This window comes from Wyeomyia smithii, chromosome 3 (genome assembly GCF_029784165.1).
Source record: "Wyeomyia smithii strain HCP4-BCI-WySm-NY-G18 chromosome 3, ASM2978416v1, whole genome shotgun sequence".
NCBI lineage: Eukaryota > Metazoa > Arthropoda > Insecta > Diptera > Culicidae > Wyeomyia > Wyeomyia smithii.
In genome coordinates, this window is record NC_073696.1 from 163,150,054 (window position 1) to 163,163,117 (window position 13,064).

A 13,064-nucleotide genomic window follows, 5' to 3' on the forward strand; every position below is an offset into this window, starting at 1 on the left:
TCGCTAATTCTGCCCTTAAGTGGTATATGATACAGCGAACAACCGGCAGACTGCTTAATTGGCAGCATTTAGTATTCGAACTCAAACGCACATTCATGCATCCAGAGCTCGACGCCTGGATAAAGAAGAAAATTTACACCGGCTTCAGCAGAGAAATGAATCCTTTCACGAATTCTACTTTAAAGTCGAAAAACTGTTCCGCACAATGATTGTACAAATCCCCGAATACGAAAAACTACAAATTTTACTACTTTTTATTATACGACCGGACTACAAACGTGCCCTAGCGTTTACTCCGATCGTAGACTTATTCTCGCTGGTTTCTGCTGCTCAAAAGTTAGATTCGATCAACTTTTCATCTTACCATAAATTTCTAGGGAACGGAAGGACCGTGCAAATTGACGAAGATACGGGTTCCAAATCTAAAAAGAAAGACAAACAACAATCACAGTCTCAGAAAAGTATCGCGCAGGCGGCAGTTAGTTCGCAGCCCGGCCACAGCAAGCAGTATCCAACGTCACCGGCGCAAGGTAACTCCCGATTTAATCAGTCTTCCAAAAATAATCAGCAAACAGTAAACTCACAAGAAAAACCGAATTCCTCGAATAGTTCCTCTAGGCCTGAACCCATTGCGGGACCTTCAGGACTCCAAAAACAGTTCAACCTAGAAGACCTGGTGAAGGCACACGTACCGCCAGCTAGTAACACCTGCTTTAATTGCGGCCGAGCCGGACATCATATGGCTATGTGCCGGCAGCAACGCAATATCTTTTGTAGTCTGTGTGGGCTTCGCGGTTTCCCAACAAATTATTGCCCCTACTGTTTAAAAAACGGTCCGCGCGCGACCCAAAATCGCGGTTCGCGAAGTACAGACGCGTAAACCATACTTACCTTGAAGCGAGTAATCCACCACCGTTCTGGATACCCGCGAACGATGCTTCGCATCTTGACACTTCAGAAACTTTCCACATTTCTTATCCAGTAGCAGATGACAACCGACCGTACGTTAGCATAAAAATTTATGAATATTCGTTACACGCGCTTCTGGATAGCGGTAACCTGATTAGTTCTGGATAGCTATAACCTGATTAGTGAAACCGTTTATTCAAAGCTTCGTAACAAAAATTTACAGCAACCGTTCAAAAATGTAACTCTACGATCTTCTAGTGGAGATGAACTTAACATCCTAAGGCAAGCTCAACTTCCGTTTAATTTTGAAGGGAACATTAAAATGATACCTACCTTAGTGATCAAAAACCTTTCCATCAATTGTATTTGTGGAATGGATTTTTGGAACCGTTTCAAAATTCAACCGATTATACAAAACGAATTAAATGAAACACTACTGACTACGATTGACGAGACATCAAACCAGGCGTCCGCTTCAATTTTGAACGAGACAGAAATCGCTGATATCGAAAACGTTAAAAAAATGTTCTGCCCTGCTACAGAGGGAGAGTTAACTCTGGCTAAGGGGGCAGAACATAAGATAGTTTTAGGAGAAGAGTGGAAAAACAAACCACCCGTGCGACAATTCCCTTATGTAATGTCCCCCAGGACGCATGAACTTGTCGCGGTGGAACTTAACCGTCTGCTTGATCTGTATCATTGAACAAAGCTCTTCGGATTGGTCATTGAACTGTGTACCGGTGATCAAACCGAATAAAGTTAGATTATGCCTTGATGCGCGTAAGATCAACGAAAGGACCGTTAGAGCATAAACCTGGAGAAATCCAAGTTCGGGGTGTCTTTTATCTCCTGAGTGTTAACGGTTTTAGTGTCAATCCTGACAAAATTCGTCCGATCGTAGAATACGAAAGGCCTAATACCATAACAAAACTAAGGAGATTCCTAGGAATGGCCAATTTCTACCGACGGTTCATTCCCGGGTTCGGCGGTGTGACCGCTACTCTGACGGATCTCCTACAGAGCAAGACTAAAAACATTCAGTGGAATAATGCTGCTGAGGAATCATTTCGCATGATCAAAGAACTACTGATCTCGTCACCCGTCCTGGGCAGCCCGGATTTTAGTCGGGAGTTTACAATCCAAATGGACGCGAGCGACGTTGCAGTTGCGGGAGTGCTTACAGAAGAACACGAGGGAGTAGAACGCGTGATTTCCTACTATTCTCATAAATTAACGACACCACAAAAAAACAATCATGCCGCAGAAAAGGAAGCGTTGGCAGCAATCCTTTCCATTGATGCTTTTAGAGGGTACGTCGAGGGATATAATTTCACCCTTATAACAGACTCCTCCGCACTAACACATATTTTGACCACAAAGGGGAAGGTTGGTTCAAGGTGCAGTCGGTGGGCGTTAAATTTGCAACAGTTCGACATGACTGTACGGTTTCGCAAAGGTAAAGAAAACATAGTGCCCGATGCACTCTCTCGGAGTATTGCTGTGATTAGCGACTCTCCGTGGTACACTAACATGCTCGATAAAGAGTCCAACCGACCCGATGACTTCGTAGATTTTAAAGTGGACGATGATAAATTGTTCAAGTTCATCTCTATACCCGAAATTCATGATTCACGGTTCGAGTGGAAGCACATTCCTCCATCCTCCATCAGAAATCGAGTCGGTTTTGAAAAGATGCCATGACGATGTTTTCCACCCAGGTTACGAAAAAACTGTAGCGCGGATCCGACAGCGGTATTATTGGCCAAAAATGGCTAATGAAGTACGCAAATACGTCCAACGGTGCAGTATATGCAAGGAAGTTAAGGCCACTTCTGTCCCCGTAGTGCCAGAAATGGGAAAGATGAAAATTGCTACTCGACCCTGGCAGATAATTTCGGTGGATTTTGTCGGTCCTTTACCTCGCAGTCGCCGCGGTAATCAACACTTGTTTGTTGTTTGCGATTATTTTTCCAAGTGGGTGATGATCCACCCCACTGAAAATGTCAGCAGTGCACCGATGTGCACGGTCTTAAGAGACCAGTGGTTCCTTCGTAATTCCGTCCCGGAAATTATAATCCCGGACAACGGTAGTAGCTTTGTGTCCAAGGAGTTCAAAAATTTGTTAGATCGGTTCCAAATCACGCTTTGGTTGAACACACGGTATCACTCCCAGGCCAACCCTGTGGAGCGCGTAAACCGTACAATTAACGCAGCTATTCGCACCTATGTGAAAGAAGACCAACGTCTGTGGGACACGCGAGTCTCCGAAATTGAGATGGCACTAAACACTAGTGTGCATACTTCGACAAGTTTCACTCCGTTTTTTATAACACACGGGCACGAATTTTTCGAAGCGGGAATCGACCACAAACTAGAACGCACTAAAATTAACTCCCGAGCAACTGCACGAACGTCGTGAGAAAATGTTTAATCGCATCTTCGAGACCGCACGGAAAAATCTTGATAAGGCACACGCATCATCTCAGTTTCGGTACAATTTACGTAGCCGCCGGTTTGCGAAATCGTTCGCTGAAGGACAGTTGGTGTATCGCAATAATATGAAACCGTCCAGCGCAGCGAATAATTACCGTGCAAATGCCTTGATGCGCGTAAGATCAACGAAAGAACCGTTAGAGCATAAACCTGGAGAAATCCAAGTTCGGGGTGTCTGTTATCTCCTGAGTGTTAACGGTCTTAGTGTCAATCCTGACAAAATTCGTCCGATCGTAGAATACGAAAGGCCTAATACCAAAAAACAAAACTTCTAGCTTTCGTAATCATAAAAAAATAAAAGACAAGGAATTGCTCGAGACGACCAATACTTAAGGGGGGACGAGTTAAGTTCGAAACCACCGAAACTCCAACAGTTGACAACAGGCCCGTCCCAGTTCAACGCATAGGCACCTGCACGGAAACATCGAAGTCAGCAATACCGGTGCTAGGTAGCAACGGACGTACAGCAACATCGATCATCGGAATCGGCGCGGACAACGTCACCAACGGCTCATCGATAGCTAGTGCGAGATCAGCAGTTTTAGGGACAAAGCCAGGGCAATTGTATATTCGAAATAAATTCGAAATAAATTCATTCGCAGTTAGACTTTCAAACAATTCAGTTCTAGTTTTAATTTTTTAAAAACGCAACTTCATGCAAACTTAAGTTATATATAATATAAGTTATTACAAAATCGCGCAATTTTTGTTAAAAATCCCTTTTTTCTTTTTCTTACAATTCATAGACGTAAGATGTAAGAAAAATACTGGTATATGATTTTTGAAGAAAATAAACCAAGGAATCCAGAAAAAATATAAGCTTTGACCGGAAGTGTTGCCAGATAAATCATTTTTGTATTTGAAAATTAATTTACATTTTTTGGCAAATGCAGCCATTTTTATTTTAAATTTGATAATTTCATCGTGTTCCTTGGAAAATTTAACATACGAAACAACTATCATCCCGAGGTAATATTAATTAATTTTAATTTTCATAATTAATTTTCGTAAAAATGCTATATCTCGAGATTGGCTCATATTACCACGGGGTGATAGGGTTTTCTTACCTAAAATTTTCAAGAAATGCGATGAAACCATCAAATTTGCAATAAAATTAGCTGCATTTGCCGAAAAATGCAAATTTAGTTTTAAAATACAAAAATAATCTATCTGGCAACACTTCCGGTCAAAAATAATATTTTTTCTGGATTCCTTGGTTAATTTTCTTCAAAATTCACCTATCACTATTGTTAAGCGGTGTTTGACCAATAAATAGTTAATGGGTTCAATGATGGCAATTTCGGTCACGGGTTTCTTTAAAACACGTTTTATTATGTCAAAGCCGACGTTCAAGGATATATTTCCTCGTCCTCAGGGCAACTACGATTAACAGTTTACAATTTACATAAATTAGTCACACGAATTAAGTTATTACATACACAACTTACAAACAAAACAAACAAGTTCTCGTCAAAATATGGTGCATTGGTGTAAAATTGCTTTAGATTAACTGCACTACAATATGGATATAAAATATACAAAATATTAATTGGTTTGTGACTTTTCAAAATTTAAAAAACGCAAACGGATGAGCTACACTTCACAGTATCTTCCAACACACATCACACACGATTAAAGCCGTCGGGAAATGTTGCGTTAAAACGGAGAGAAATAATGTTGCAAGACAGAGATAGAGAGTGCTAGAGACTGTAGTAGTCTGCATCAACATGTGAGAGATCGCAGCGTGCCGGAGTAAGCGATGCTTAAGTTGTTCGTGTCCGTTCTATAATTTATTGCGGATCTGTCACATGCGATGTAACACATTTCTAACACCTGTAATGCTTGAATCCTGTCATCCGAAGTTAAAATTCTAGTGTTGGCTATATTGAAACTGTGATTCTCTTCTATCGCATGCTTCATCAACGCCGTTTTTTAAACTCATCTTCCCTTCCCTCCCTCTCAGTGCTAGAATCTCTATACTGTTTGTACCCAGTCAGAATTCCCTGGAACGCGAATCGGACCATCGGACCCATCTCTCTCAAAATTCATGCGGATTCGCTCGAAATACACGTTCTCTCGCATTGGTGTGTGCGCTGGACGCTCTATTTCTGTTTTTCGTCTTTCTCTTTTGGCGCCGGGCATATTCTTTCGGATTTTTTTCTGTCTTTCTCGCTTTGGCGCAGACCTTATTCTCACCGATAGCAAACGTTGCGCAGAAGATGCACGATTTATTGCATTGGTGTGTGTGTTGAACCCTTTTTATTCTCATCGGTAGTAGCGCAAACAGTTTTTAATTTACATCAAGTTGTGATTAAAACTTACATTATTTCGCGCGCGGTAAAATAATAGTTTTGCGTGTTTTAAAAACAAAAAGAGTGTCGCGGCGGTTTCAAAAGTGTCGAGAGTGATTGCCCGGCTGCGGGCCAATAGTGCGTGTTTTATTCGGTGATAAATTTGCTGAAATGCAGCAATGTGGAAATATTTTTTTTTGTGAATGTAACCGTAAAACTTATAAAGGTGAACTGCGGGTAACATTCGTGAGTGGTGTGAAAAATCCAGCCAATTTTAAACGGATTTGATCCGAACAAGATAAGATAAGTATGCTAGTTGGCGAGTGTGTTGTTTTGGTGAGGTGATTTGCAAGAAGAAGTGGTTGCTAGATATCCTAATTCGGTTGTCTATGCATAGTATTGTGGCTCGCTGGGACTTTGGTGGAAAAAATCGTCCTGCTAGTTAGGCGAATTCGTTTCTGGAAGAACAGGAATATCACCAGTTAGCGCCGGGGAAAAAATCTCCATCGAGAACGGAATTTTTCGATTTCTGCATCATTAATTAGTGCAATTGCACTTGCCAGGTAATGATTAAAAATCAATCGGTAATTCGTTTTTTTATATAATATTTACAGCAAAAAAAAAAAACAAATAACATTGCATAATTAATGATAAGCTGTAAGAAAACAAAAGTTTATTCGCTTTGAAACATTAAAGAGTGCATTATTTAAAATCAGTGCACTTTGTGAGAAATGAAAATTTACAAAATAAATTGCCAAACATGCTTCGTTGTGGAATAAAACATTTGTCATTAAATTATCGAATCTGCTATTTTTTTTTTACTTTTTGTAACATATTTTTGTAACATATATTTGTATTTCTGCATTTCATAGACGTGGAGAAAGACGATTCAGAACATTTTTTTTTTATCTAGCGAGTAGCAAGTGTTTGAATTTTTGTAATATGAACTTTACACAAAATGGCAATTGTCAACAGGCAATGCCAAAATTGGCATCATTCAATACAATTGGTTACCTTTATATTTTTGATTAGCTAAAAATCCTAAAAACATTGAAAGCATTTTTATGATTATCAAGTGGAATGTGATTTTGTTTCTTGAAATTTTTGAAACTATTTACTTGATAATCGGTCATTTTGAATGCATAAAGTTTTGCATAAATATTACATTTATTGCTTGAAATCGAGAATTTATTTTGCTGGCCAACATCTTGTTTTCGAAAAACTTGTTTTTTTTTCTATTTTAAAGTCCCTTTTACGCGGGGAATATGTGGCGCGTGGAACAAACATGGAAGTTGCGGAATCAACGGTAATTCCGAAACTCTTTTAAATATTTCCAAAAGTAGGTAAACAGCGAATTTAAAAATTTACGCGTATTTTGCGTGAACTTCCCAGGAAAGTAGTTTTTTCACGTTTGTCGTATGTATGACTTTATGGTACTAAATTTGTTCAATAGTGGTATTCTTGAAATAAAATTTTCCCAATCGACGTGAAGTAAACGTGAAGTGAAAATAAAATTTGTATCGGTCTAAAGCAGAGAAAACCCCAAATTAATCCACCTAGAGGTGAGACTCAACCTTTCTCTTTCGAACTTATTATTTGTTTAGTTGTTGATAAGATAAAAATCTAAATTAATCCACCTAGCGGTCAAACCCAGCCTTTCTCATTCAAACTTTAACCCTCTAGTGCCCAAATTAATTTTTAGACGGACTTCGAAAAAATCACTATGAAGCTTCATAAACATTTTTTAAGTTCTTATTGAAGCTTTTTAGAGGTTCAACTGAAGACCGCCTAAAGGCGGTACTGGGCACTTGAGGGTTAATTTGTTAAAATAGATTTACATGAACTCTTCAATCCAATAAATGTATATTCACTCTTAAGGTTTTAAAATATTGATGTTGCAATCTATACATATAAAAATATTCCTATGATAGTTTGGAAAGGAGGGGTCCCACACAAATGAAACACAAATTTCTGCACAACTCAAGAACAAACCAAGCAAATTGAACCGAATTTGGCATGTGGATGTTTTATGAGGTAACAAATATGTCCATAAAGTTGAACGCCCCCCCCCCCTTTTCTGGAAAGGAGGGGTTCCATACAAATGAAACACAAATTTCTGCACATCTCGAGAGCTAACCAACTAAATGGAACCAAATTTGGCAGGTGAATGTTTCTAGAGGTAACAAATAAGTTCCATAACCGACCTCAGGCAACATTTTGGATTGTAAGATGGCAACTTCCGGTTTCTGGAAAACAGCCAAAAATGGCCGATTTCCACCCAATATAAAAATATCCGGATCAAGAATGATACACAGGAGCAAAAAACCGACCACAGATACCATTTTGAATTCTAAGATGGCGACTTCCGTTATTAGCTGTTATTCGATCATTTTCGGCTGTTTCCCAAGAGCATGTGCTTCCAAAAGAAGAAGGGACGTCGAACCATTATGGACAAATTTGTTACCTCTAAAAACATTCAAGCAGAATGACGCTCAGAGGCCAGAAGTTATCTTAAATACCATTGTGAAATCCAATATGGCGACTTCCGGTTTGTGAAAAATAGCCTAAAATAACTAAATACCATCCAATATGAGCATCTCTGGAACCAGAATGATGCAATGAGCTAAAAATTGACCTCAGGCACCATTTTGAATTGCTAAATGGCAACTTCTAGGAAACACTCGAAAATGACCGAGTAATACTCAATATGGATATTTCCGTAATCGAGATGATGCATAGAAACCAAACATTGACCCTGGACACCAAAATAACTAAATACCTCCCAATATGGGTATTTCCGGTGTCAGATTGATGCCAGAAAATCTGCTGAAAATGACCGAATACCACCCAATATGAATTTATTCAGAATTAGGGTGATGTACTGAAGCCAAAAGTCAAGGATGTTGTTATTTCGATAAAACCAAACATTTTAAACGATTTGTCTTTTGACTTTGATCATATCCTATGATCGATCCGTCGTGCATTTGCAGACATTGAACACATCGCAAAGAATCAATGAATTTGGAACGTTTAAATAGTACGATACCACATTTAAATTATGTTGAGGCCACATATATCGATCAAAGTGGGTATAGTTTTGAATAGTCTTTGAATTTCTTTTTTTCCATAACTTTTGAGCCACATATCAAATTGTTATGAAGTTTGTTATTTGTAAGTTTGAGAAATGACTCGTTCGTATGACACTAGTTATGTTCAAAAAAGACATGTAATCTTTGAGATAATAGACTTTCGTTGTTTTATTAACAATTTAATACATAACGGTTGCCTAAGTTCGACTATAATATTTCATCATAATTCATCAGACTAGCCCGTGTGTAGGTATACCTGTATCCTGGGTATAACCTACCAGGACTTTCTCCAGAAAACCCTGTACGCGCAATTGGCGCGGAATTAATACACAAGATTAACGTGGACTAACTGACTTTATTTTCGTACATCACTACTTAAATATACCCTACCGGTAACTCAGAGAGAGAGACTTTCTCCACTCTCTGTTTACCTTACTAATCTCTTAACCTAATCTAGTACTGCTAAAGTACGGGCGGCGTTTTGTTTACAACACAAAACTTTATTTTGGTTGAGTTTGTTTGCCGGTGGCACAGCAGAAGGCTGCGCGAAGTTCTTTGCCACCTGTGGCATAATCTGTTGATACATAGAGTGTTGACAGAGCCGTTCGCGGTCCTCTGTCAAGGGAACCAAATGTTTCGCCTGACTAAAGCATAGCAGAAGGCTATGCCCTCCTAGGAACAACATTTAACTTTAATTATAAGGCTCGTGACGGAGCATTGGGTTCTTCGCTGGGTGTGACGTCACATCTGCCACCCCGCCTAGTTGGCCATTATCTAGAAGAGACAATGGTCACACGGTCCGTCCTGACGGCCGATAGGTGTGTTTTTCTCTTTTTTATTACAATTATTCTCGCGTTTTTATGCAACTATATACACCGTTGTTTTTTTATAATATGTTTTTTTCTCTCTGGCAAATGAAATTCTGTTATTCAAAACTGTAGCACCGTTTTGAGTTTACATTATCATACATGACATTTTCCTTATTTAGAATTAACAATTGCTTGCTCGCCTGATGCGCTGCGTCGTGAAGATATCAGCTGTTCAGCTGTCGTGTTCAAGCGCCGCGTTGCAGGGGGTTTGAAACGGTAGGGTGCGTCTGGCAGTAGAGGTTCTCATCGGTTGGTTGTGGTGTCATCTAGTTCATTCAGTTCGCTCTTTGCTGCCTCAAATTTAACGTTCAATTTATCAGTTTCACTTAAAACGCAAGAGAGTGTCACTTTCCGGTAATGGTCTGGTAGCAGTTCGACATTCCCAATAACCGATGTTAGAAGGTGACTTTTCTCGCAATAAATACCCGGTGGGTCGTGCTTCAGATATGTGAAATGCACGTGTGGGTGGTAAAATGTGGGTTGATAGTGAATGTAGATTCGTAGTTGATAATTCCGTAACGTGTTTTAATTGCTTCAATGCCACGTGTTTGAATATTTTTCAGCAATGGTAAATGAGTAGCGTTTAGATCCCGCAATGACTTGATACCTCGCTGGCGCAGTAAAGCGAGTAGATAAAGTTGTTCCAATGTTTTACCATCCCATTCTAGATCCGGAAACAATATGGAGCCAATTTCCTCTGACGGATCCTCAAAAACTATGCGATCCTTCTCTTTCCGATGCTCTAGTATATTGTAAAGCCCATCTATGCTTAGCTGCTCCTTTTGTATATGAGGCAATGTCACGGTTTCATAATCTTGGGCAGTTTCTTCCACCAAATATCTTTTTTTGGGTGGAAAATTTCACAATATGCCTCTCAGTAGCGGGATATATGATTGTCACCTTGATTTGATTTACTTCAGGATCAGGAACGCACAAAAAATTTCCGTAGGTATCATTAACAAATTCCGTCCTCAGTTGGGACGTGGATGAGGAAAAACTTCTTTCGACGGCTGCTATAACACCAGTTGCACTACTTTGCACACTTTCACTGTTCTTCCGACAAGTTCGTCGTGACGTCGTCAGAATTAGCTTTCGTCACCGTGCTCGTTTGATGACGCTTATGATTTTTCAGCTGCCCCTCAGTGAAGGCCGTCTTTTCCAACACAATGATCGCGTAATCGTCACGCGATAGGCTTACAAAATGCCCCAACAGTGAAACGCTCTTGTGTGTACTGTTATTGTTCAGGATGCGAACAGGTACGAAGCCTGCCAAATCGTAGCTACGGCTGGTTGGATTGTTCACTCCATCTTTCACCATAGACACCCGCCGTTCGACTCCCCACGCAACCGTCTGCTTTCCTTTTCGCGCTGTACAGGGCATCATGGTATGCCCCATCTCAGCAGCCGTTGTATTAACCTCAGTCGTCTTCGATGATCGTCTCGTTGTCAATTCTTAAGCAGGTAGCTGCCCTACTTAGCAAGTGGTGCATTATTTTTTTGCCATTATTTTATCAATTCTTTTTTGGTTTCGTTACTTTCTTCCACTTGCTGTTTAAAATTAATTTCACACGCGTACGGGCTCTTATGTTCTATTATATCTTCTAATCTTCTACTTAAACACTATGCCCGTTTTTCTTTTTCTTCGGTTAACATAATTTTTCTTTTCCTACTAAAGTGTACAATATGCTATTGGTTAATCAACGTCTACATTATTCATTCTCAACGAATTTTTACTTCACAATTATTTTTTTTTCACTTGAACTCAATCCGATTTACAAAAAAAAAAAAAATCTTTTTCTAATTCTTGTGCGTTTTTTTTTCTTTGTCAACCTCTGTTGCCCGTCGTGGCTCTTTTTCTTTTCATTAGGTGTGTTTTTTTTTTGTCAACCTCTGTTGCCCGTCGTGGCTCTTTTTCTTTTCATTAAAACATTTCTCTTTCTCATAGCAACTTTTTATTTTCTTTTATCGTATTTACAATTCTTTTATCCGATTTACAAAAACTCTGTAGGCCACTTTAATTATGATACTGGTGTCTCAGTCCGTCATACTTACGTTCTACTTACACTTCGCCTGATATGCAGTAGTCTGCATAATACCTCTCCCCCTACCCTTCGAAGGTGCGTCTACCTGTTGCTAGTGATTCCTGAAAGATAAGAAGGTTAGGAAATAAAAGAAAAAATTTCGCACTTCCATTCATACTGGGTTGACTACTCCCTTGTCCGTTCACCTGATACGCATTCATCTCAATCGTTCCGGGTAGTCACTCCCGTTGTTTCCACTCGCCCAATCTTAACTTACAATAGATAGGTGGAATCTTTTAACGCCAGTAGTCCCCTCGTCTGGAAGGTTTAGCCTTCTTGTCCAAAGTCTCTCCTAGTTTTATTGTCGTTCGTTATTTAGGTCATCTCCAATACTTCATTAATCGGTTTTCTTCTCTCATTGGGCCATTAGCCATTTTTAATTAATCAAACCCCGTTCTCATATTCACTATATAATTTCTTTCCCATGTTAACATTTGCATTTCACAAAAGAAAATAAATGCTGTTCTAAATTCTTTCAACTTTTTTTATCCATTACAACCATCCAGATCATTCTAGTAATTTGAATTCCCCAAGTTTTTTGTTTATTTAACCTTCATCGGCGGGGTTCCTCGTCCCTCACGCCTTCATTCGTATTTGAATTTTTTCAACTGTGTCATGCCATTTGACTAACATCATCAAAGGCTGTATATCATTTTCGGCGACTTCTTCCATTTCTTCACGCCTTTACTTCAGTATGCTTTCTTCCGTTTGGTTCTGCCTATTAATTCCCGTCAATAAAATCATTCATATTTTTCGGCGACTTTTCGTATTTCTTCACGCCTATATTTTACTTCCACCTTACTTTTTCATACAGTTTTAGGTGCTTGCTATTATAACTCATGCCATCCAATATCGTATTTCATTAAATATATTCTGTCCGTTAACCTTGAAAGCATAGTTTAAGTTCATATATTCAGTCATAATAACGCTTAAGCCGGTTATTATTAACTTTTTCTAAACGGTTTCCGTTTTTGATTACTGTGGTCATTTCACTTGGGAATTCCACTACTTCATAAGGTCCTCTCCACATATTCTGGAGCTTTTGACCTGATCTTGTCGGGATTGATTTCACTAAAACTAAATCGCCATACATGGGCTGCCATTCATTTGCCTTTCTGTCATAAACTTGCTTGCGCTTTTCTTTTGAATCCTTTAGGTTGGCCTTCGCGTTCGCGTGGAGGTCAAAAAATATTTTTTTCATCTCTTGTGTATATGTTTCATATGTCAAATTGTCCACTCCATTCCGCTTGTAAATGGAGTTGGGAATGCGTGCTGTACGTCCATACAACAATTCGAAAGGGGTGTACCCCGTTGATGAGTTTACTGAAGTAT

General features: G+C 39.3%; 1 protein-coding gene across 1 annotated transcript; it reads right to left on the reverse strand.

The window, feature by feature from the left end:
- Positions 1-10,091: 10,091 nt before the first annotated feature.
- LOC129728801 (m7GpppX diphosphatase-like) lies at positions 10,092-11,032 on the reverse strand. Its single transcript, XM_055687262.1, has 2 exons — positions 10,701-11,032; positions 10,092-10,491 (listed from the first exon to the last, which is right to left on the reverse strand). Exons 1-2 carry the CDS (start codon positions 11,030-11,032, stop codon positions 10,092-10,094), a joined length of 732 nt encoding a protein of 243 aa, XP_055543237.1.
- Positions 11,033-13,064: the final 2,032 nt, after the last annotated feature.

Coding starts and splice junctions, on each gene's coding strand:
- LOC129728801 (XM_055687262.1), bottom strand. CDS start 11,032: ATGCCCTGTACAGCGCGAAAAGGAAAGCAGACGGTTGCGTGGGGAGTC. Junction 10,492..10,700: donor ACGAACTTGTCGGAAGAACA/GTGAAAGTGTGC, acceptor ACCCAAAAAAAG/ATATTTGGTGGAAGAAACTG.